This window comes from Globicephala melas, chromosome 8, assembly GCF_963455315.2.
Source record: "Globicephala melas chromosome 8, mGloMel1.2, whole genome shotgun sequence".
Classification (NCBI taxonomy): Eukaryota; Metazoa; Chordata; class Mammalia; order Artiodactyla; family Delphinidae; genus Globicephala; species Globicephala melas.
In genome coordinates this window covers 14,779,440-14,805,420 of record NC_083321.1, presented here as the reverse complement: position 1 = coordinate 14,805,420, position 25,981 = coordinate 14,779,440, and the positions used below count along the sequence as shown (strand labels likewise).

The 25,981-nt window shown below is 50.9% G+C and overlaps 1 protein-coding gene across 6 annotated transcripts in view; it reads left to right on the top strand.

Annotated features, from left to right (window-relative positions):
- PRDM11 (PR/SET domain 11) overlaps positions 1-25,981 on the top strand; it is an 89,294-nt gene that overhangs the window by 47,268 nt on the left and 16,045 nt on the right. For 5 of the 6 annotated variants that reach the window (XM_060303301.1, XM_060303302.1, XM_030864607.2 and 2 more), the window contains one exon: positions 12,220-12,287. In XM_060303301.1, coding sequence (XP_060159284.1) covers positions 12,220-12,287 — 68 coding nt within the window. Of the gene's footprint in view, positions 1-12,219; positions 12,288-16,274; positions 16,697-19,891; positions 22,045-25,981 lie in introns of those variants that run through there. The other variant, XM_060303305.2, reaches the window with a different exon arrangement.

The following is a 25,981-nucleotide window of genomic DNA, read 5'->3' as shown; positions in this document are numbered from 1 at the left end:
TGGGCTTGGCTGCTCACCGAGGCCCAAGTCTGCTCCAAGTGTGTCTGTTCTGGGCCCAGACTGAAGAGGCGGAGGCTCCCTGGGGAAGCTCTTCTCATCCCGGAGGCAAGCCCACCCTCACAAGCACGTTTCAAGCCCGTGTCCGCATCGTGCGTGTTAACACCCCATTGGCCAAATAAGTCATGTGGCTGAACCCAAGGTCAAGGAGTGAAGAAGTATGGGCCACCTGTAAGACAGAGTCTAGTGCGGAGTCACACGGCCAGGGTGATAGGGAGGGGCGAGAGCTGCGCCAAGAATTCAACCTACCACGGGTGCCAACTCAGTCACAAGCACAATACTCTTTTTTAATTTTTTTTTTGGCTGCGCGATAGGGCTTGCGGGATCTTCATTCCCAGATCAGGGATCTAACCCAGGCCCCCTGCAGTGGAAGCACGGAGTTTTAACCACTGGACCACCAGGGAGTTTCCACAAGCACAGTACTCTTGTGGGGCAGAAATCTCATGGGGATTCCCATGTATTGATTTTTTTTTTTTTTAAGGAAAACATTGAATTAAACATTCTTAGAACTTTTGGATCTTGAGAACATATCCAGAGACCCGACTTTGAGAAACACTCATCTCTAGTGAACTTTCTGGCTTTAACAATAGGGGTTTGGGGGTTTCCTGGTGTTTGAAAATTCCTCCAGGAGAAGTCTTGTCTGATTTATACCCTCAGAGCCAAATTCAGCACCACTTAAACCCCGGTGGGTCCTCAGCAAATGCTAGTTAGGGTTGGTGGGCAAGCATCATAATAGCAACAACAATTGCTGTTGTTCGTTGGGCACTGAAGGATTTGTGTGGCTTAATTCTTGTATCCTCACAACCGTTCTATGGGATAGGTGTTATCATCCCCCTTTTACAGATTGGGAAACTGGGGCTTAAAGGGCCAGGTTACTTGTCTGAGGCCATGCAGTGTGGAAGCAGGTCTCCGAACCAAAGCTTGAGCTCCTAATCTCCAACCCCGAATGTGACTGTCTAGATGCCCACGTGACGTCTGTCGGTCTTCCCACTGCCACGGACACACCCTTTTCTCTGGGGAAGGCTTTTCAAGCCAGTGACGTAAGGTCGTTTCCTTTTCCTTGTCTGATGGCTGCTGAAGGTTTGGCAGGTATTTTAAACTGCTTTATTGAGATGGAAGTCATGTACCACACGATTCACCCATTTAAAGTATCGTTCAATGGTCTTCAGTGTATTCCCAGATATGTGCAGCATCACCACAGTCAGTTTCAGTACATTTTCATCACCTCAGGAAGTAACTCCATCCTTTAGCTGTTACCCACCTCTTCCCTTCTTTCCCTTCCAGCCCTAGGCATCCACTACTCTACTCTTTGTCTCTATCAATTTCCCTATTCTGGACTTTTCATGTGAACAGAATCAATCATATACTGTGTGGTCTTCTGTGACCAGCTTCTTTCACGTGGCTTAATGTTTTCAAGGTGTGTGTCCGCGTTGTAACAGGTATCGTTCCTTTTTATGGCCGAATAATATTCTACTGTGTGGATATACCACGTTTTGTTTATCTGTGCATTCTTGCACGGACAGTTAGGTTGTCTCCACCTTTTGGCTATTATGAATAATGCTACTGTAAACACTTGTGTACAGGTTTCTGTGTAGACATATGTTTTCCCATCTCTTGTGTCTGTGCTTCAGAATGGAACTGTTGGGTCATATGGTAACTCTATGTTTAATTGTTTGAGGAGCTGCCAGACTGTTTCCGGAGTGACTGGACCGTTTTACATTCCCACCGACAGTATATGAGGGCTCTGATTTCTCTCTTCTGATTTCCAACATTTACTGTTACCTGCCTTTTTGATTCTAACCATCCTAGTAGGTGTGAAGCGATATCTCCTTGTGGGCCTTTGGGTTTTTTCTCTGCTTTTTTCTGTCTCTTGTCCATTTCACTGGTTATTAGGGAGAGTTGCCCAAGATGGGTGTGCAGGTTGTGTTCTGAATAACCCCATGGGGTGAGTTTCACACCTGTCCTGTCACCACCTCCCTCTGCCTCTGTCACCACCTCCCTCTGCCTTGTTAACCAGGAAGACCTTTCAGGTCTGTAGCATGATGTATAAAGTTTGTTGCTCGCTAATTTCTGTCTGACAGCATGCCCATTCTTATTTGCATTTTTGCTGCCTCCCAGATGGGCACATTCTCCTGGCTATCTCCCCCACCCTTGCCCCAAGACCCTCACGTCAGGCATAATGAAGAGACAGGATTCAGGCCAGTTTCCTGACCCCGCTCCTCAAGTCCTGGTCCAAGGGCTCATTTCATCAGTTTCACCAACAGCCAGATTTATTACCAAGGAGAGTGAGGCTGAGTGTTCAGGGTAGAGGGTGCTCGTTTCTGTGGGTGCCTTTTCCAGACAGAGCAGAGGGACTTGGGAAAGGAAGAGCTGCACTGGTGACGGGGCTCTGGACTCGCATTCCTCCCGCTTGAAAGAAGCGTGTTTGGGGCTGGTCACTGTTTTCTCTGAGCTCTAGTTTTCTTACCCATCAGATGGGGATGCACAATCTAATGGAACGTACCCCATGAGTTGCTATTGTTCATGCTTGTCGCGTGCCTGGTGTGTAGTAGGTGATAAGCACGTTGCAGCTGTATTATCTCCAGTTAGCTTCACATGGGTTTCAGGACCGGCTGGGGGTGATGAGTGAAATTACAGTTGTAAAACCTGGATGTGGAATTTGGGATTGTATGTAAACATGCCTCATTTACCAGGTCTCCAGGGCCTTTTTGAAATTTGATAAATAGAATAATGAAAGGAAGTACGTACAGTTGTTCCTCAGAATCGGCAGGGATTGGTTCCAGGGGCCTCCATGGATACCCAAATCCATGGGTGCTCAAGTCCCTTCTCTAAAATGGTGCAGTGTTTGCATATGACCTACACATATCCTCCTGTGTATTTTAAATCATCTCTAGAATACTTATAATACCTAATACAATGTAAATGCTATGTAAATTATTGTAAATGCTATGTAAATAGTTTCTGGTGTGTGGCAAATTTAAATTTTGCTTTTTGGAACTTCTGGAAAAAAGTTTTAAAAATAGTTTTGATCCTTGGTTGGTTGACTCCGTGGGTGTGGAACCCGCAGATACATAGCACTGACTGTACTAATTCCATCATCGGTTAAATGGTGGTGCGGGAGGTGTGGGGCTGGGTTAGATCATGGTTCTTGAGCCTTCTTGAGTCACCTAGGGGGTTATACTCATATGCTCATATACTCATATACCTAGGGAGTTATACTCATATGCTTATATACTCATATACCTAAGGGGTTATACTCATGTACTCATATACCTAGGGCGTTATACTCATGTACTCATATACCTAGGGGGTTATACTCATGTACTCATATACCTAGGGGGTTATACTCATATACTCGTATACCTAGGGGGTTATACTCATGTATATTCATAAAATGCTATGCACATTTTAAGGGACTGCCCCCCATTCTCCTGGCCGAAGTCCATCCATAGACACCAAGTTAGGAACCCAGGCCCTGAATAATCTCAGAGGCCCCCTTTCAATTTAAGCGTTCTTCATTCCGTGTTTCTGGGCATAGCAGGAGCCAGAGTTCAAGTTCAAGTTCAGGCCGGCCTCTTTATCTCTCTACGTTTCAGCTAGCCAGCCTGGGAAGTGGCCGGGGACTGAGGTGATGCCGCCTGCCTCCTGGGCTTCTGGGAGGAGCATCTGAGACATGTGAAAGAGCTTTGTCAACTGTCAGTGGCTTCACAAATCGTTTTTGTAACCGCTTTGCTCTATGAGGAGTTGCAGAGCTGAAAATCAGAACGTTTTATGGATTCATTGGGTTCCTGGAAAGTGGCAGGCAAATCAGGTTTTTAAAAATCCAGTCTTGCCAGCACCTGGTTATTGAGAGGAGTCCAACAGTGAATCCTCGATTGTGGCAGACGTTCTGCCGCAAAGCAGAATGTTCCTCCCTGTTAAAATGCCGACCTTCGCATCAGTATGCGAAAGATAATGATTTGCTCAAACCAGCAGCAAAGCTGGAAGTCCACCGGAGAGGGCCCAGGACATGATCCTGGTTGATTCTGATGAGGTCATTTGGGGGAGCCTGGGGGTGACATCCATCACTCTGCAGAGCGCTTAAGAGCAAGGGCTGTACCTGCAGAGTCTAAACTCTAGCTGCCCCACACATTTCCTTTGTGGCCTCAGGCAGGTTGCCTACTGGGTCTGAACCTCAGTTTCCTAGTCTGTAAAATGGAGATAATAGTTGTAGCTACCTTCATAGAGTTGTGAGAATTCATGAGATCAGAGTACTTGGCACAGTAAAATTGCTCCATCAATGGCAACGGGTGACGTTTTATTATTGATGTCTCTGTTAATTATTACCATGGTCAGAAATAGTGTTCTAGTCCACATGGACCCATGCTTGACCCAGGGAGCCAAACCTTATGTTTTTTTATATTATTTTCTGAGGATCGGTCCACATAGCATCATAAAATTCTTAGACAGAATTTTATACGTCATTTAGGACAGACTTCCACTCAGTGGGGAAATTCTTTCTTCCGCTTCCCTGACAACGAGTCATCCTGCTACTGCTTAAATACTTCCAGTAACAAGAAACTCACCACCTCACAAGGCTTCTTGTTCCATTGCAGGACGGTTTTGCATGTTAGAACATGTATCTTAGGACCGTTCTGCATGCATATTCCTCACGCCGAGTTCAGGCCTGTGTCCTCTAAGTGGTCCTGGTTTTGCCTGCCCTCCCCCACATTGTGGTCCTTCCCACATTTGATGACGGCTCTGCTTTCTCTAGCCTCTTCTTCTCCAGTCTAAGGGACCCTCTTACCATGCAGGTCGTCCTTCTCTGGTCAGGCCCAGGTTATCAAAGTCCTTCTCACATCACAGTGTTCAGAGTCTGGGCTGGTCCAGGAAGTGCTGGGTTCAGGAGGCCAAGGAATCGACCTTGAAGGATGAGGCAAAGGAGGATGCTGGGAAACCAGTGTTCTTGGGCTTGGTCCCGAGCATCTGGCCCTGACCGGGCCTTCGTGGACCATCTCAGTCGCAGGACTTGAGGCCCACAGCCCGCTGTCTACTCGGATGGCAGGGCTAATCAGTAACATGCGATGTGCTCTAAATACCCTCCGTGATCCTGCGCGCCCCCGCTTCCTCCACCTAGAACCCCCTCGCCCTCTTCTTCTCCAAGACGGCAGCTTAGATTCCACACCCTCCGAGAAGTCCTCCACTGACCACCAGGTACAGGGCTCCAGCTCTGCGCTCCCGTGTTCCACAGAATTCCCCACGACACTGCTGACCACGGGACAGTACAGTGGCCTCTCTTCTGCATCCCCTGGACTGTGAGTTTTGTGAGAGCAAAGACATTGTCTTCCCAGATCACCATTTTATCCCCAGAGCCTGTCACTGTAGCTGCTCCCTTGGTGATATTTGCTGAATGAATGAATGCTCGATTGGAGAAAATCCTGACTGACAGGGACGATAAACCAAGAAACATCCCTCAGCAAACCTGGAGATCTTAGGGGGATCTGAAGCCAGCAACAGAGACCTCAGGCAGCTCCTGTGTCCCTCACGGCTCCCACTCAGGCCTCTCGGCCCAGCTGAAGCTGCAAAAAGTCTGATTACAACTACTGTTGACCCCTACCACCCAGAATTAATCAGAACGAACATTTGGTCCCTTTAATAATCACCATTACGATCACGGTGCTAACAGCGACCTCTTATGGAGCGCCTCCAAATCAGTCATTATGGCAGTGCCGCAAGGTTGGTTTTTACCCCTTTTTACAGGGGAGGAAACTGAAGCCTGACCAGGGAAGTCACTTGCCCAAGACCACTCAGCTCGTCGGTGGTGACGCTGAGGCTCTAGCCGATTCCTCGGGCTCCGCGACTCTCACTACCCACTAGGTGCTCTTGCTACTGGCTGCGGGACCTACAGATGCTTCTCTTTTCCCCGCAGAGAGAAAGGAGCAATCTGAAAATGATAATGAAGGGTGGTTAGTATTATGATAAAGTACAGGGTTCCCTGAGATTCCAGGGGAAGGTCCCTGTAGACTGGGGTGTCATCTGGGGAGATTGCCAGGGGAGGGGAAGCCTGAGCTGCATGTTTTCTCTTTTTTGTCTGAGAGTTTTAAGCCACGGAGACAGTATAGTCTTGTAGCTAGACAAACAGAGCAAAAGCTTCATCCTCCTTCCTTCTGCCCTCCCCTCTAGAGGTAACCAGAGGTGAAACGCATCTCCCAGACTGTCTATGCACATACAAACATATGGTGTGATGTGCTAGCAAATATTTAGCAACCTGCTGCCTGCTGATGGTTGTACTGCAGGATACATGTGCCAGTTTTCTTGATGTCAAGGCTCCCAGCATGGCTGGTTTCAAGCTGCCAACATGAAGGCATGAAATGAGTAGCTGGGAAGAGATATATCGTGACAGTTATTCTATAGTATCTCTACCACGCGGATACGGTAGATGCCAGTACCCTCGAGAACACTGATATCGTAAAATATAGTAAAATCATTAGGAAACTGGGTATATATTACCTTCGTAAAAATAGAATGTATTGAATTGTAAGTTTATGTAATTTAATTTTTAATGCTGGCTGTGTTTCACAACTGGTTCATGAGATTCTGGAAAATTTCGCAGTCAGCTCTCGTTAGCCAGCACGAGCCAGCTCCAGCACACCACTCATTTCCTTTATACTCAAGTATTAACAGTATATACTTTGGCGGTTCATCCAATCCTTCATTCATTCAACCAGTATTCTACCGTGAGCCGTGCCCCGTGTTAGGAACCGGGGCCAGGCCACTGTCATGAGCAGATAGCCATGCACTTGGCCGTCACCAGCTTATGACCTAAAGAGAAGGCAGTCAGTTACCACATTGGCAAGCAGACAAACCCTGCAATTGGGTCTCTAAAAGGAAGCAACAGGACAGTGTTATAGAGATAATACTGAGAGAGGCACGTGGAGGTCAGGGTGTGGAAGGGGAGAACCTACCTGAGGCTCAGGTCAAGAAAACCTTCTTCTGAGGAAGTGACAGAAGCCGAGACCCAAAAGATAGGAAGGGACCAGCCGTGCGAAACTTAGAAAACGTTGCCAAAGTGATAATACCTTCACTTGGGTGTCATTTCTGTAAACTGTACAAACATGCAAAATGGTTCTGTACGTTGTTTTTAGAAGAAATCCTTGTATAGTAAAATTGAGAAGGTTCCCTTCCAGCTTCAGGATGGAGGGAGGGTGGGAAAGAGAATGAATTGGAGGCAGAGATGGTCTTCAACAACATCTATGTATTTTCCTGAAGCAAGAGGAGACAGAGGTCCGGGACAGAAATGCTGGTGATCATTTTTTTTGGCTCTCACTGATGGGTACAAGGTGATCAGTTACATTACTCTCTATAATTTCTGAATGTTTGAGATATTTCATGAATATCATTTTTTTTAAGAGTGGGGAAAAGAGGTGGCAGGCAGCGTGAAGTCTCACTCTTACAGCATTGTGGCTGCAGAAAAGTGAAGGGGGAGAGAGAGGCCTGAGAGAAGTTGGGAGGTAGGCAGGGACCAGGTCGTACAAGCCTTCAAGGCAGTGAACCTAAGTATGAATTTTATTGTAAGTACAGTGTATGCCTTCTTGAGCTGGTGGGTGACATGATCTAATTTACATTAATAGATTCCTCTGGCTGCTTTGAGGAGAATCAGTGGAGAGTTAAGAATGGCATCAGGGAGGTTAGTAGGGACCTCTTGTAGCTGTCTGGAGGAGAGCTGATGATGGTAGGAAGCAGTGGAGACAGGAGCCGTTTTGAAATTTGGTTTGGAGGACTTGCTGAGGGATTAGATATGTGGGGATCAAGAGGGGGGCATGACCCCTATGTTCATAGCAGCACTATTTGCAATAGCCAAGGCATGGAAGCAACCTAAATGTTCATCAACAGATGAATGGAGAGAGAAGATGCGGTACATGTGCACAGTGGAACATTACTCAGCCATAAAAAAGAATGAGATAATGCTATTTGCAGCAAAATGGATGGAGATTATGATACTAAAGTAAGTCAGAAAGAGAAAGACAAATACCATATGGTATCACTTATATGTGGAATCTTAAAAAACGACACAAACGAACATACCTACAAAACAAAAACAGACTCACTGCTGTAGAGAACAGACCTGTGGTTGCCAAGGGGGAGGGGGGGGTGGGGGAGGGAAGGACTGGGAGTTTGGGATTAGCAGATGCAGACTATTATATGTAGGATGGATAAACAACAAGGTCCTACTGTACATTACAGGGAACTATATTCAGTCTCCTGTGATAAACCATAATGGAAAAGAATATGAAAAAGAATATATGTATGTATAACTGAATCACTTTGCTGTACAGCAGAAACTAACACAACATTGTAAATCAACTATACTTCAATAAAATTTAAAAAAGAGGGAGGCATGAAGGATGACTTTCCTTTTTTTTTTTTTAGCAGCTCTATGGAGATATAATTCACATACTGTACAGTTCATTCATTTAAAGTGTTACAATTCACTGGGGTTTGGTAGGGATGACTTCCTTTCTGAAACCTGAGTGGATGGTGGTTTCAAATACTGTGATGGGGAAAATGAGAGGAACAGGCTTGGGGGTGGAGCCTGAGGTGAGTTTGAGCAGCCAGTGAGATATCCAAGGGGGCGTGTCACATGGGAAATCAGATATTCACACCTGGGGCTTGAGATGAAAATCTGTGAGTAATGAACAGATTGGGAGTGTGGAAATGGATGCGAATGTCCAGAGAAAGAGTATAGGTAAAGAAGATGTGTGTGGCGGGGGCACGAGGGCTTGCAGTTCAGATGGACTGAGGATTCACACTTTGAGCCCCAGCCAAAAAAAAAAGAGAAGAAAAAGAAAAAAAAAGAGAGAGAGGAGAGAAACATGAAGTGATCACAGAACTGAAAACAAAGGCCCATAGGGCTCTAGTCTAGTGCAATCAGTTTTAGCTCCTGTAGGGTACTATGAAATAGAAGTGCCCCAGGTGAGGTGGAGAGGGGAGCCAGGTTGACTGCTTCAAATGAGAAAAAGCAAGAGGTAGGCAGACAAACTCCTACTCAAGATGAGCCTCTGGACCAAACCTCCAGAACTAATGAAGAAAACTAATGTTACAAAGACAGCCTTCAAAAACAATGACAAATGAATTCACTCTAATTAAAATAAAAATAGTAGCATATTCTGAAAATGAATTTAAAATAACTAGGATCTGAATCAGGAGTAGGTTTGACTGTGAGTCACTGAGATTCAAAATAACAGTGGCTCGAGCAAAACAGGAATTAAGTTTTCTTCTGTGAATACCTTCTGAGCCTGTATTAAGTCCTCAGGAACCAAGCTTGATCCAGCTAATCACTGTCTCAATGCTTGGATTATAGCCTCATAGTCCAAGTTGATAGCTAGAGCTCCAGCCATTACATCTGCATTCCAGGCAGCAGGATAGTAGAAGCGCATATATCAGCTGTATTTTTTTTTAAGGAATTTTGCCTTTTTAAAAAAATTTTATTTATTTATTTATTTATTTATGGCTCTGTTGGCTCTTCATTTCTGTGCGAGGGCTTGCTCTAGTTGCGGCAGGTGGGGGCCGCTCCTCCTTGCGGTGCACGGGCCTCTCACTATCGCGGCCTCTCTTGTTGCGGAGCACAGGCTCCAGACGCGCAGGCTCGGTAACTGTGGCTCACGGGGCTAGTCGCTCCGCGGCATGCAGGATCTACCCAGACCAGGGCTCGAACCTGTGTCCCCTGCATTGGCAGGCAGACTCTCAACCACTGCACCACCAGGGAAGCCCTATCAGCTGTATTTTAAAAAAGTTTTCAGGAAGATGACACATGACACTTCCACCTACGTTCTATTGGCCAGAACTTAGCCAGAGGAGAAGCCAAGAAATGTATTCTGTTATTACAGGTAGCCAGGTATTCGGTTATAATCCAGGGGTTCTGTTACTGTGGATGAAAGGGATAACAGGTAATTAACACTCACAGCCTTAGGATCTTCAAAGAAATAAAGTAAGGATAACATCCATTAAGAAGAAAAAGACAGTGAGTTTTTATTTGTTCGTTTGAATTTAAAGCCTCTGCTCTTAGAAAGACACCACCAAAAGAGTGAATAAACAAGCCATAGACTAGGAGAAAATATTTGTAAGACATATGCCTGATAAAGGACTTGTATCCAAAATGTATTTTTTAAAAACTCCCAAAACTCAACAATAAGAAAAAGCCCCACTATTTAAAAAATGGGCAAAAGATTCGAATAGACCCTTCACCAGAGAAGACAACGCAGCTGACAAATGGGTGCACAAAAAGAGATTCAGTATCATTAGTCATCAGAGAAATGCACATTAAAACCACAATGAGATACTGCTTCATACCTATCAAAATGGCTAAAATGAAAAAGCCTGTTCATACCAAGTATTGGCAAGGATGTGAGTCAACTGGAAATCCCGCACACAGCTGGTGGGCATGTAAAATGGTGCAACCACTTTGGAAAACAGTTTAGCAGTTTCTTAAAAGTTAGACCTATTCTTACCATGTGTCCCAGCAATTCCACTACTAATTATTTGCCCAAGAGCAATTAAAGCATATGTGTCTATACAAAGATTTATTAGTGATGTCTCTTAGCAGCTTTATTTGTAATGGCCAAAAACTAGACACAACCCAAATGTCCATCAATAAGGAGATTAAAAAAAAAAAAATAGTGGCACATCCAAACAGTGGAATACTACTCACCAATACAGAGAAATAAACTCTGATACACACATCAGTAGGAACAAATCTCAGAATAATTGTGCTGAGTGAAAGAAGGCAGACATGCCTTCCATTTGATTCTACTTGTGTAAAGTCTTGAAAACTGCAAAGTAATTTATGGTGACAGAAAGTAGCTTACTATTTGCCTGGGGACTGGGAAAGGGAGATGTGGAGAGAAGCAGGAGGGAGGGATTACAGGGGCCCTGAAGAAGTTCTTAGGGGTGATGGATATGTTTGTTATCTTGATTGTGATATATACATTTGTCAAAATTTATCAAATGGTATATTATATGTTAATTATACTTCAATAAAGCTGTTAGAAAAAGAAGGAACACAACATTATAAAACAAAAAAGAGGCAGAATAAGAAAAAATGGGTATGAAAAAGACCAATTGAAAATCTGGGAATGAAGAATATTCATTGCATTAAAAGTAGTCATTTAAAATGGAAGGAAAAAATCAAATAAAAAGGAAGGCCAGAAAGAAAGGAAAAACCTCAGCAGACAGATAAACTCTGGACCAGACAAAGTCAAAGAGAGAATGAGTGAATTGGAAGAGAGTTCTGAGAAATTTTCTGAGAGCATCACCCAGAAAGATAAAGAGGGAAAATTATGAAAGGGTAGTTGTAAGACATGGAGAATAGATTGGACTCCTACCATATCTGTTTAATAGAAATTCTGCTGGAAGAGACTGGAGAAAATGACTGAGAAGCTGTACTCAAAAGCACAATAGCTCAGAATTTCCCAGAATTGAAATAAGTCCTTATCAAGTAATGTGCTTGACCAGTAATGAGGAGAATTTTAAAAAGTAAATCTCCATTTCAAAACCACATAGTGAAACTGCAGAAAATCAAGAATACAGGGGAAGTCTTAAAATTTACTATAGACAGATTATGCGTGAAAGAACAACACTAGACTGACAGTAGGTTGCTTAAGCGCCTATGGCAGCCTTTTTGGCAGTCTTTATTTGTTGGAAGAAAATAAAGTTCATCTGTTTAGAATTCCATATCCAGCTGAACTCTGATTCGAAAGTGATGATGAAATAAAGACAATTTTATAGAAGATGAAGGGGCCCATTGCAAACCCTGAGGCTCTTGAACATTTGGAGACTGGGGAGAGGAGAAGCCCTCCAAAATCACATATGCCCAGTCACTCAGTGCCTCTGTCTCCCACAGAAAGCATAGAGAGAGGGGAAGGACTGAATTTAGCTGGTGGTGCAACGTGATGCTATTAGAAGTGCCGCTTGTTGGCCATGTTGCTGGGTATTCCATCAAGATAGAGGAGGGAGATGGGATTCCTGCCCCAGCTCAGGGGTCAGTCCTGCAGCAGTGGGGGCATTGCAGGGGGAGAGCTCGGGAAGGTTCTGTGTGGTGTCCTTGGGCCCTGGTCTGGAGAGGAGTCCAGAGACACGAGAGCCCCCTCGAGGATGCCCATTCTAGACTCTCTCTCTGTCTTCCAGATTGTGGACAAGAACAACCGCTACAAGTCCATTGATGGGTCAGATGAGACTAAAGCCAACTGGATGAGGTGAGTCCTGCTGTCTGCTGATTTCCCGGGAGCCTTGCCCGAACTCTGGAAAGGAGGCCAAGGGAGCATGTTGGGCCTTTAGGGTCTCCAGTGCTAGAGGTCCCTGAAGGCCCCAGGACTGCTCTTTGCAGAGACGTGTCTAGCGCTGGGGGACCAACCCTCCAGCTCCCACAGGCTTCCCTCAGGGGGCTCTGGAGGAGGCCTGTGGCCAGACCAGTCATTTACTGGGACACCCTTGTCAGTGTTTCTGGAAGCCCTAGGCCCCAGGCTCCTGACAGCATTCCCATGGGGGGGGGCGTGTCCTTGCCACAGGACTGTGACACCTCTCACAGGCAGAGTCCGGCTGGAGGGGTGCAGGAATCATCCCAGTGCAGCCCTCAGCCATTGTTAAAAAGCCCCCCAGAGAAAAGGGCACAGTCTCTAGCTCAGTTTTCGATTGCTAGACTGGTTTTGTCCATTGCTTGGGACAGACGTTTGCGCCAGAAGGATCCTTCACGGCCAGCCAGAGAGAGCAGGGGACGGGTCCAGGGTCACCCAGAGGCGGCCGAGCTGAGCTCGGGACCGAGGGCACTCCTTTGGGTTCTGTGCTGCTGGCCTGTGTGGTGTGCTGGGGGGCCCTGCCTGGTGGGGTCAGCCAGCAGTGTGGGAGGTCGGGCTTGCCTCATCGTCTCCTTGGTGGCCTCTCTCTGGGATTCAGGAGCTGTGACGGGGGTTAGGAGCTGGGTTGGGAGGGAAGGGAGGCCTCAGAGGGCTGGACCCAGGGGCAGAACCGCGCCGTGGATCAGGCCCACTGTCGGTGTTTGTGCAGTTCTGTGCCCCGTGGGGCTGGGGGCTGGGGGCTGGGGGCTGGGAGGTTGAGGAGAGATTGTGCTTGGAGGGAGGGCAGTTAGGGCCTCGCTAAGAGGGAGATTGCTGGATGTAAACCCTGAGACGTGCCAAGCAAATGAGGAGAAATGGGTTTGAGGTGGGGAGGCTGTGGTAAGCGCTCCAGCCCCCTTCCCCGGCGCCCCACTGCCCACATGGGCTCCCGCCTGAGGCCCGCTGAGGTGTGGCCTGCAGCTTGCACTGTCCGGGGCCCTTAAGGATTCACCCTCTTATTTGTCGGGGCCACTGTCCTCATCGTCATTTAACAGGTGCAGAAGCAGAGGCACCGAGGGACAGGCGGGCCCCAGCCTTGTGCTGTGGGGACAGGCACCCACTCCCCAGCCCCCTTTCACAGCATCAGGTCAGCCATGCCCTGAAAGTGGCTCCAAGAAGGTGGATGGGAACCTCTGCTCTCTTCTTCTCCGCGACCGCCGGGTGCAGGTCAGCTTAGCACATGTAACTCCACCCATTCCTGAGCACCTGTGGCGAGTCAGAGCCTGTACTGGGCGCCCTAGATGGGTGGGCCCAGCCCTGCCCCCCTGGCCCTCCCAGGACTCACACCTTCCGCCGTGGAAATTGCTTTTTCTAATAAGGCTGTTTGATGGAGGCATGGACAATGCGCTGGGAGGGCTCAGATGAAAGCAGGGGTGGGGAGGGCCTTTGAGCTGGGCCTTCAAAGGGGCTGGGCTTTCATTTGAGGACACTGTGAGCAAAGACTCAGAAGTGGGAAGTGGGGGCCCGGTGTCCGGCAGGTCATCAGATGGGCTGCATGGCCCAGACCCCTGGCCTGTAGCTCTGGTGTGGCTCTAGGCAAGCAAAGGAGAGTGTGTTTGAGTGAAGTCTGGGTCAGACCTTTCTTCACTGAAGCTTTGGCCGGGACAAGGCTTTACGGTAACCGCAAAGAAGGGGATTCATCATCTGTACGAACTGAGTGGACGTCTAGCGCCCAGCGATTCTGACTTAATCAGGCTGGGGCTGAGCCCAGGACATTGGTAATTTTTAAAGCTCTCCAGAGTGATTACGATGCGCCGCTGGTGTTGAGAACCACTGCTCTGTTCTGATCTCCATGCTACAGTGCTAAACTGAGGCCCAGAGCAGGGCAGGGTCTTACTCAAGATCACGCAGTCAGCGGCAGAACAGAACAGATCATGCAGTCAGTGGCAGAACATCTCTGAACGTCTAGGCTGGTGTTCCTTCTGCTTGTACACAAGGGACCAGGCACAGCATGGCTTCCTGGGCCTTGTGTGGGGTGGCTTCAGCTACTGCTATCTTGCTGGCCTGGGATCTATCCTGTTCCTGCTCCAAGACCCGTTCTGATCCAGGGTGGCGCCAGGGTTGTCGCAGATGGTGGGCCCTCGTCTCATTGGAGATTCAAGGAGTAGGTTCGGTTTGGGTGTATGGTTTGTTGCCAGGGAGATGGCCTTCTGGTGGTAGTTGGAGTGAGGGGGAAGCCAGTTCATCCTGGGAACCCTCCTTTCCCCTTCAGGTAAGGCTTCCATTTGTACAGCTCCTCCTAACTTTCAGGCACTCTCACTAGCACTGTCACAGCGTAGGCTCTCGCAGATGATCGAATGGAGTTGGTTAACCTCCTCAAACCCGAAGCGGTAGGCCAGGCAGAGAACGGGCGCCCGCGTGATGAGCGTGCGTGCACTGCCTTCATGAAATCAGTGGCCAACAACCACAGGCTCTCTTGTCCCCGGGAGGCATTGGCAGCGCCTTGAGACATTTTTGGTTGTCACACCTCTGCAGGTAGATGCTTCTGGTTTCTGTCGAGCAGAAGCCAAGGATGCTGATGAAGATCCTGCATTGTCCAGGATGCCCCCTCCCCCACCAACAAAGAATTTCCTGATCCCATGTGGTGAGATTAGGAAGCCCTTCCTGGCAGGTCTTGGAGGTGGTACTGGGGGAAGTGGGGTTTGCACAGGAGACTCAGCCTCTCATCCAAAGTCTGCCTGAGTGCAAGGCCCAGGCCCCAGCCCCGGGCCCTCCACTGTCTTGGCCAGGTGACAAAGTCTCGGACTCCTTCTCCTGCCTCCTGGGCTGTGATATTCTGGGGGGGGAGGTGAAGGCTGAAGGATCTCTGTGCCCTTGTGTCTTGCTGTGGCTTTGGCACCTGCCAGAGGGGTGAACCAGGCTCCCTCCATAGCCTAGGTTCTTCTCTTGGATGGACCTTTGGGACCTTGGGCATGAGTTAAAGAGTGGACAGAACCACACTGTGGAAATACGGAGCTGCAGAGCCAGAGTAGGTGCCAGGCCAGAGGGGTCAGGGCTGTGCTGTGCCCATGCCCGGGGCCCCTGGCTGCTCTGTGCAGATGGAAGCTGAGGTCATTCCTGGTCTCCATCAAAGTGGAACCTGTCTCCCGATGGGTGCTCATGGGGTCCTCACATTCTACCCCTGAGCTGCCCAAAAGCACAGCAGCCCGCCCCCAAAGGAGCTGCTGCCAGCCAGCACTCCAGTGGGAGGGGAGCCTGTACACACCCAGAGGTGGGGGCTGGGGAGACTGGGAAGGGGAAGACCCGCAGGACAGAACAGGCTTTCTGTGGCCACGCCCTAATCATGGACATCACCAGCGAGGCCACACCCCATGGAAGCCCACTGTAAATAGTCTCACTGCGTAAAGGTCTTCCTCCAAGCCACCGGGGTCTATGGCCCTAGGTAAAGATCGCTTTGTAGAGGCAATGGCCTCACCCTAACCCCAGTAAGGATCCTTTATTCCCGTTCAGGGCTTTAAAGCTCTTTCACATCGCTGTGCTTTTGCCTCCTTAGTAACAAGCCCCTAGGTTGGTGCAGTTGTTACTCGGGTTCCGGATGGAGTGAGTGGGACCAGGAGAGGCTGCTGAGCGGCCTTGGGTCTCACAGCTAGTCAGAGGCGAGGCAGGGCCTGAAACTGAAGGCGTCCGGCTCCGTCCAGCACTCCCATCGAGTACGCCGCGTCTCCTCCTGCCCTCCAAGGAGCAGTGGAAGGGGCCTGTCGCTAGGAAGAGGGTGTGGTGGTGGTGAGCGGGCGAGGGCGCCCAGGTGCCTCTTGGCTCCCCGGCTGGGGGCCGGCAATTAGGAAGGAGGAGGCCTGCCGCGTTGACGGTCATTTACCCAATTGTGCTTTGTGGGATATTCAACCCAAGGAACGTGGTGCCCCTGGCTGAGCGTAAGAGGAAGCCCAAGTTCTCCAAGGAGGAGCTGGACATTCTGGTCACGGAGGTGACCCACCACGAAGCGGTTCTCTTTGGGAGGGAGACCATGCGGCTGTCCCATGCCGACAGGGACAAGATTTGGGAAGGCATAGCTCGGAAAATCACCTCCGTCAGCCAGGTCCCCCGCTCCGTCAAGGACATTAAGCACAGATGGGATGACATGAAACGGAGGACCAAGGACAAGCTGGCCTTCATGCAGAAGTCCCTGTCGGGCCCAGGGGCCGGGGGCCGGGCCCCCGCCATCGTGCTCACTGCCCACGAGAGGGCCATCGAGTCAGCGCTGCTCACAGCCCGGTCCGGGCGCGGCTTCCCCAGGGTGGAACTGGATGGTACCGACAGCCCTTCGACCAGCTGTGAGTACCGCCCGCCTCCCCTCCCCGGGCTGCCCCTGCCTGTTCCCCACCCACTCCTGGCGGAGTCCCCTGCACCCGCCTTCTTTCTCCTGTCCCTCTGCCTCGCCCAGGCTTTCCGTCCTTCCCTCCCTCCCCCACTTCTGTCCTCTCTACCTCTTTCCCTTCACTCATTCGAGAATATTTCCTGAACACCGTGCCGGGAGTTGCACTGGGAGCTGGGAAGACAGAGATGGGCATAAAACCTACCCTAGGGCTTCCCTGGTGGCGCAGTGGTTGAGAGTCCGCCTGCCGATGCAGGGGACACGGGTTCGTGCCCCGGTCCGGGAAGATCCCACATGCCGCGGAGCGGCTGGGCCCGTGAGCCATGGCCGCTGGGCCTGCGTGTCCGGAGCCTGTGCTCTGCAACGGGATAGGCCACAGCAGTGAGAGGCCCGCGTACCGCAAAAAAAAAAAAATAACAAACCTACCCTGCCCCTGCTCTTGGGACGTTCCTTAAACTCGTGAGAATAAACACACTTTAATTAAATAATTGCACAAGGAAATTTGAAAGAAGGCATGAAGGACAAATACAGGAGGTACTGAGAGCAGGGCTGACTACTTGGGTGTGCGGCCCGTCGCTCTCAAGGCCGGAGCTGGGCTGACTGCTCCTCGGCTGCCTTCCTGAAACTCAGACTAGTTTTTGAACGAGGCGCCCGCATTTTCGTGTTGCATTCAACCCTGCAGATTATGTAGCGGCCCGTCTGAGCGCAGGAGCGGTGGACTGGCCATCCACCGAGGCTGGGGAAGGCTCCCGGGAATGACAGTTGAACTGAGACCAAGGGTGAGGAAGAGTTAAGCCTGCCGGTACGCGTGGGCCGTGGGGCGCAGCGCAGGGGAGGGGAGGGCCTCGCAGGCAGAACAGCATGTACGAGGCCCCGAGGCCCTGCATCAGGAAGGCGCTTGGCACGTTCCAGGAACAGAGAGGAGCCAGGGAAGCCCCGTGTAGCAGGCGAGGGGGAGGGGCGCGAGAGGAAGCCAGCCAAGTCCCAGGCCCCGAAAGCTCAGTCCTTTCTGTCTGTGTATTCCGAGTGTCTTTATTTCTGTGTTATTTCCACACTCCCCTCCGCGGTGCCACTCTGCCTTCTCTCCTCTCTGCACTCTGCCTCTTTCTTCCCACCAACCCCCCCCACAAACCCCCGCCCCAGGGCTCTTACTAGGACCCCCTCTCTGTGCTCTGGGTCCCCTCTGCATGGCCCCCTCCACCCCTCTGCTCCCCAGCACTCATCTCCCTCTTTCCCCTCTGCTTCCTGTGTCTCAGGATGAACTTGGATGCCAAGGGTTGGGGGGTGTGGAATCTCCTGGCCTACACGGGGCGTCCTTTGGGGCTGTAGTGCTTATCGGGGCTCACCAGAAGGGGGAGCACTCGAGGCCCTTCCCTGCTGGGGCTGCACCCCCTTCAGCTGTGCTTCTGCACAGACCTGCCCCCCACTCGCAGCCCGCGGTCCCAGCTGGAGGCTGTCTGGCTTGTGAGAGACCAGTCGGGCAGCAGGGCTCCAGGAACACCAGCCCTCGGGAAGATGGTTCACAAAGACCCAGCCTCCCCTCCCCAGGCCCCTTGCCGCAGGGAGCTTGCTAATTTCCTGTCTGGCCGGGGCTCCTGACAGGTGGCCGTTCGGAGTCAGATATTGAGAACTAGGAAAGGAGGAGATCATCCGGTCCCACTTCCATGTTGTCCAGATGAGGTAGTTAAGCTCCAGACACAGAGGTGGTCTCAGAGCCTGATTCAGAGTGAGGACTTGAACCTGGGTCTGCCAGCTCCCGCTGAATCAGTGTATCCGGGAGTTTCAGGATGATGCTGCCTAATTATGAGAAAAGGGAGAAGGCTAGCATCTAGTGAAGTCTGTTCCTTAAATTCTGTCTTGCTCATCCTTCCGTCTCCCTGAGACCAAAGGTAATGAGGTTACCAAATGTGACCTGAACTGGGTAGGGGGCCCAGGACCCCTCCACCGCAGGCTGGTCCAGGCCTCCTTTTCCCAGCTGCCACGGCACTTGGCTAGGGGCTGGGTAGAATGAGGCCCTGAAAGGGAGGGAGCAGCATCACGGCAGCCCGTCCCACTTCTTTCAACCCTGCCCTTGCAGAATGGGTGTCCGCCAAGTGGGGGTCATGAGGCACTGGGCTCTCTTGCTGTGCTGGCCCAGGTGAGATGCCGGGACCCTTCGGAGGCGTGCGGCTCAGGGCAACGGGAATCTGTCTGTCTTCCTGTCACCTCCCCTGGGGTGGTTCTGAATTCAGCCCCCCAGGTACAGGCAGGGAGGTGTGCCTGTCAGGAGGGTCAGCCTGTATACTTTTTGCTCTTGCTGTGGGAACCAGCTCACGAGAGAGCCGCCGAGACCCGCATGTGCAGGGCTGGGCCCCTCCCTGCGACTGGTCACAAGTAGCAGTCTGTCTGATGGTCCCTGTGTGCCGTCAGGTGCTCCAGGTAGAAGGGGCGTGTCTGCTCGGGTAGCCTGCCTTGGGGCGCTGAGAGGACGGCAGGGCTGGTCGCCCAGGTAGATCTGCTCTGCATCATCTGGGCTTGTCTGTCCCAGAGCCATCCCTTCCCTCCCTTCTCCAGCCTGTCAGCTTCCCCCTCTATGACCTAAAGCTGCAGATTCCAGCAGGCCCACAAGGTGGCCCCAAGCAGCTCAGAAATGGCCGCATGGAGGCGGGAACTCAGGGCGGCCAAGAGCATCATAGTACCTTTTGGCAGGTGTCGCTCTTCGAGCTTCGCAGAGTGCCTTTCTGTCTGTCCTCCTGTGTAGTCTTAACAACCCTGCTAGGTGGGCAAGTGGTCGGGGAGGTAGGCAGAGCAGTTGTTACCTTTGCTTTGCAGAAACTGAGCCGCAGAGAGAGGAAGTGAGCCCTTGGGTCGACGTGCCATCCCTGGGGCTGGGGTCCCACTAGAAAGTTGCTGTTCCTGTACAAGGAAGGGGACCTGGGGACCTGGGCACTGTTCATGCTCACCTGTCTCGCCAGGCGTGCCTGGCCCAAGCACCTCAGGGATCTAGGGAGCAGGTGCTTCTCTACGGGTTGGGGGGGGGCAGGTGCCGAACGAGGCTGAGGGGTAGCAGGGTGGGGGGAGGCTAGGTAACTTTGGGGGGTGCGTCCGAGCCCAGGGCTGCCTTCTTTCTCGCAGTTGTAATCAATTGCCCTTCTTTGTTTTTTTGTCCCCCAAGATGATGAAGATGAAGAGACGCCCGGGCCCTCGAGGCAGCCCCTCCGGGGGCCCCTGCAGCCGTCGCCAGAGGAAGAGGCCTGCCTGGCCAGGCCCGCCCTGCTCCTCTCTTCTTCCTCCTCTGACCAGTCCGAGACAGTGGGCCGCAAGCCCGAGGCCCTGCCCCGGCCCTCGCCTCAGGCCCAGGCCACCTGCAGGGCCCCTCGGCCACACACCGGCCCACCCAGCACAGGCCTAGACTGGCAGCTGTTCCACACCCACACCCAGCAGACTGAGGTGTTTCGGCAGTTCTGCCAGGAGCTGGTGACCGTGCACCGGGACATGGCAAGTGGCATGCAGGCCATCGGCCAGGCCATGGCCGAGCTGACCAGCCGTGTCAGCCAGATGTGCCAGACGCTGACAGAGATCCGGGATGGGGTCCAGGCATCTCAGCGGGGGCCTGACGGGGCAGCGCCCGCAGGCTCCACCCCCCGGGCCGAGGCTCCCCCAGCGGAGCCCCCAGAGGCGCCCCCAGCGCCGGCCCACGCACGGACTACCAGGTCTCGGAAGAGAAAGCACAGTTTGTAAGCCGGCCAGTCTGCGCTGGGAGGAAGAGAGATGGAGGAGGGGTGTCTGGCCCTGAGACAGGGGCCAGTCTCTTGTGTCCAGGATCGAAGACCCTTGTAGGGTGTTGGGGGGACTGTCATCTCCTCACTGCATACAGGTTGGCTGCCCTGGGCTCAGCCCTACTCCCTCATCTTTGGCAGGTGCTCAAGATGCAGGAGAAGCTGCCTGCCTGATGCTTGCTTGGCCTGAGGGTCGGCCTCCTCCTGGTCTGCACCCCACAGCAGCAGGCCTTGCAGGGAAAGGGGGAGCGAGAGTGGGGGGCATCCGAATGGAATCCCGCTCTCCGTCCTCAGGGCTGCCGCATCAGCCTCCCCGGCCCTGAGGCTGCTGCTTTCGAGGAGGGTGAGGCCTGAGAATGGGCAAGCAGAGCTCAGCCCTTCCAGGAGGGGTCTGTCCTCCCCTCCCCCAGGGCTCTGAGCCCCGGTGGGTGGCGCCCCAGCCTTGGCCTTCCGCTTGCCCTCGCTCGTGTGCTCAGCTGCCATGCTTGCCTTTTGTGGAGCCGGGAGAAGAGGGGGGTGACGTCGGAGGAAGGGGAAGACTACCTGGCATTCTTAGAGCACTTTATGTTTCTCCCTGCGCTCGCAGACGTGTGATCTCAGTGGGTCCTCAGGACAGTGCGCGAGGCAGCCACGTCGGGTACTGTGATCAACTTTATTACCATCGTCATCTGCATTTCATACACATGAAACAGTAGTCGGTCGCGGGGCCAGGACTGGAAGCCAGGTCTGTGGGTTTTTCCAGCTCCCCTGTCAGAGACCAGCTGTGGGACTTGGGAGGGGGGTTGCTCCTGCCCCTGCCCAGCTCTTCGGGGTTTCAGTGGGAGGCCACAGCAGCGTTCAGGGCGCGAGTCCACCCCACCCCGCCCCGGCACGAAGGCTGGCAGCCAGTGGCTGGGGAGAAGTAGGGCCTAGGTCTCGGGATCCAGAAGGCGACCCCTCCTCTGGCCCCTCCCAAGCCCAGCAGGGCTCCTGTCCCGTTCCAGGTCCCAGCATGCCTTGCCTCTGCTTGCTTGGGCTGCGTATGCATTAGCTACACACATCTCGAAGCTTCGTGTTTGGGTTTGGAGTGTGGGGAGAGAGCCCGTTTCTTAGAGTTAGGGCGGGAGGCGGGGAGTGGCGGATGCAAGCTCAGCTCTGACGTGGGTGCAGCTCAGCTGTGTGTCCTCTTTGCTCCCTGGCCTGAGGCTGACTCATATCCCAACCCTCCATCCTGCCACACCTGCCCCCTAGAGCCAGAGTTGGGTGGGGGCTGGGAAGACTGCTACGCCCAGGGCCTGCTGCCGCCATTCCTGGAGTCCTGCTTCTCACCCCAGCCCAAGCTTAGCCCCGTGGCGGGAGAATGGAGGGCAACTGCAACGTCCCTGTGTCCTGGGCTCCTTCTCCCAGCCTGTGGTTCTCTGGGGGTTCCTGCTCCCCCTGTCCGACAGCCCGATGGCTTGACTATTGCCTGGCATTGCCTTGCCCTCTGATGCTGGAATCAAAGATTGCCTTCCCAAGTATTTTTGTTAAGATGGCAATAAAAAGAAATTGATCTCACACTTGGAACACACCCGGTCTCCAGGATCTTTCTTTGGTGTATATTCTCTTTCTTCGCTTCCTGTGGAAACCTCGAGGCCCCCGAAGCAGGGGTTAGATGACCCAGGAGAAGTGTGTTGCTGAGGGAGACTCAAGTGCCCCTGGTACTTCCCAGATCTCATCAGCTCTCAGATGCCCTGTGTTCAGCACCCTTAGAGGAAAGGAAAGGAAAGGAACTGATGGGCCGAGGTGGACAAAGCATCCACGTATGAAACCGTTTCACTATATTTAATTTCTCTGCAAATCGAAAGTGAGATGTCGCTCAATGAATTCTACCTTTTTTTCCCTAAAGGTATGTCAGGGGTCCTGGGGAAAAACCCCACCATTTCTGGCAGGAGACTGCAGAAGGGTCAGGGGCTGTCCACTTGCCAGGGTACTTCAGGGACCACCCTGAGGCACTCACTTTTTTTTTGGTCACCTCCCCCACTGATCTGGGTATCTGACTGTCACAGGTAAGGCCCTGCCCACCTAGAGTTGAGGCTTCTCAAAGTAATTGAAATGGCTTCCTCTGGTTCCCCTTGAGAGTCTCCTCAGCAGGAAAGGGACCCCCTGATCCGTGCATTGCCCTGGCTTGCTTCCAGTCACAGGGAGAGGTTCTCCCAGGCAGGAAATACCCATGTCCTGACCAGGGATCCATCCGCTTTCTGGAAGATTCCAGCCTGCTTTAACCAGACCTGGGAATCCAGGTCATCCTCTGCCATTCTTGATCAAAAAGCATGGTCGTGGAAATCAAGATTTTCCGATCTCCAGGAGATACAGAGGTTCTGTGAAACCGGGCCTAGGGTCTTTCCCACCAAGGTCAGGGTACTAAGCAGTGACTGGCTGGCCTCTCCCTCTGGTCCTGGGGAGGGAAAGGGACCAAGTTGAAAGCAAAGGGGACAGAGAGATGAAGAGACTTGTCAACTTCAGATGGAAAAGATTTCAGTTTCTTTTTCTTGGCTTCAGTGGGGATTGTGGGGCTAGCACGTCAAACAGGAAGGTGAAACTGGAGCCGGTGGATGGAAATGAATGGGCAGCCAATTTCAGCTTAAGATGGGGACATCCCCCACTAAGAGTCTGAGGCCTCCAGCCATGCCAAGGGCTGGCTGCGTGGTGTTCTGTTAGAGTCCGGGTGACCGTCTAGTGGGTGGATGCATGACCCAAAGACCTTCCCAGCCCAGAGACCTCAATGCATGTGAAAATACAGAGCCCAGCCTCTTCTTGGTCAGTCTTTCCTCATCTCTGCCTCAGTGACTGGGGCAGCTTCCTTTCCATCGGAGGCATAGCCACTGAGTGAGGGTGTCTGAGCCCGGCCTTTGTCTATCCCTTCCAACAAAACGGACGCCCCTTGGGTTATTTTCCTCTCTTGAGTTGGAACTGATAGCCGTTTCCTGGCCCAGCTAGAAAATATGGTGCACTGGATAAGACACAGTGGATGAGGTCTGAAAAGTGTTGTCTTCATGCTTATCTAGCCAATACCCAAAGTCAGCAAAGAGTTTGGAATAAAAACAATCCATTATCATCGTGAAAGTTTCAGTCCAGAGCCGCCCCTCCACCGCCACTCCCCGCCCACCCCCTCGATTGCTTCAAAGGGTCTGATTCGAAAAGCTATCAAATAAGCACCAGTGTTTACAGATCAGCCTGTGCTATGCATCTTCCATCCCCCTTCTGACATACTCTGTGCCTTCCCTCCAATGAAGTAGTGACCTGGAAACTACTTCAAATAGAAAGATTTTTCACTCCCTGGAAGCCTTCTGTTCCGGGAAGGGCTCTTGTTCACCCGCAGCCGTGTAATGGGACAGGCAGGCCTCCTCATACAGGGACTGTTGTGTGGGAACAGGATTCTTGGAGTGGATCAAGCCATTGGGTGTTACTGCAAAATACTTACAACGGGGAGACCTGACTAGAAGTAATTGGTGTTGGGACTTAGCTGGCTCCATTTAGCTTTACCTCAAAAATGATGTAGCGTAAACATCTTCTCAGGGAGAGTGGATTGTTACGATTCACTGAGAGTTGCCATATATAGCTTATTGCAAATGCCAACTTGCAGAACAACCCAGTACAACTGGATGCTGAACCAATTTTGATCTTTGAAGATACTTCGTGATCCATACAAAGATTTGGAGCTCTCTTCCTAAATATTTTTAAAAATGTTATTGAAGTCTAGTTGATTTATAGTGTTGTGTTCATTTCTGCTGTACAGCAGAAGTGATTCAGTTATACAGATATACATCCTTTTTCATATTCTTTTCCATTACTGTTTATCACAGGATATTGAATATAGTTCCCTGTGCTATACAGGAGGACCTCTATTCCTAAATATTGATTCTTGTTGGGTAGGAAAACACCAGAAGTTGGAAGGGGAAATTGACTTGAATCTTTCTAAACCTTCTGACGTCCTCACCAAGTTGCTCTTTGGAATACATCCCTGATAGTTACGTGTTTCTCATCTACCTTTTCTCTCTTTAAGTTGAGTGCCAGAGAAAACAATTCTAGCTTTTAGAGCCTGACGGCTGTTTAGAGGCTGAAAAAAGAAAAGACTGTATTCTTCTTTCCTTGTGCTCTATGATTTAAGTGATTCTTGGTAGAAAAAACATGAATGGTTGGTTTGCCTTCTGTGTCTGGGAATAGGAAAGTTTGGATCCACCTCAGTTCCATGCTGTGCTCACCACTAGGTCAATTCCCAGACTCTTGCTGAACTGGGGACTAGAAAGTAGTGTGCACATTCAGAAGAAATCTCACGTGTGAAGAAAAGGCAGACTTCCGCCGTTGGAGAGTTGAGACTGTATGTGAGGGGCACTATGCCTGGGGTACCACAAATGTAGATTCCCGATGCTGCTGGCCACCGTGACCGTCACCACTGCCACCCTGTACTGCAATTGGCGTTGGTGTATGTCTTTTCCTTTTTTAGGGGGTGAGGGAGAGCGAGTAACAGTAATAATTGCTTATTGAGGAAGACTTGGAAAGTACAGAAAATTACAAAGAAGTAGAATCATGTATAATGGATAATCACTGTTAAAACAGTGGTGTGTTTCCTTCCAGCAGTTTACCCAGGCTTGTTTGTAAAGCATGATTAGAACCATAATATAAATAGCTTTGAGTCCTGTTGTTCCCACTCTGCCTTATATCAGGACCATTTTTCCATGTCATGAAAGATTCTTTGAAAACATTTTTCTGTAGATGAGTAACATTCCTTTGTACAAATATACCATGGTTTATTCAGTTGTTTCTCTAGTATCAGAAGTTTAGATGTTCTAGCTTTTGCTCCATTACAAAGAACAGTCAGCGTGGCGGTATGCATTTTGCATTCTTGTTCCACACCTTAACGTTCTGGTGTTCTTTTTTAAATTCTACAAATATTGTGGAAAGACCCAAATGAAATAAAATTTGCCATTTTAACCATCTTTAAGTGTAAAGTTCAGTGGTATTAAGTACATTCACACTGTTGGGCAACCATCACCATTATCCCTCCCCATAACTCTTTCCATCTTCCCCAACTGAAGCCCTGTTCCCATTCAACGCTAGCTCCCTATTCCCCCTCCCCCATCCCCTGGCAACCACCATCCTACTTTCTGTCTCTGTGAATTTGACTGCTCATATGAGTGGGATCCTGTAGTATTTGTTGTTTTATGACTGGCTTATTTCACTTAGTATGTGTCGTCAAGGATCATTCATGTTGCGTGGGTCAGAGTTTCCTTCCTATTTGTGGCTGACTGATATCCCATTGGGTGTGTATTACCACATCTTATTTATCCATTCATCCATCAGTTGACACTTGGGTTGCTTCCACCTTTGACTATTGTGAATAATGCTGCTGTGAACGTGAATGAACAAATACTTGTTCGAGTCCATGTTGCCAAGTCGTTTCCCAACGTGTCGTGCCAGCTTATGCTCCACCATTAGTATGGGAGACCCTAGTCTTGCCACCTTTA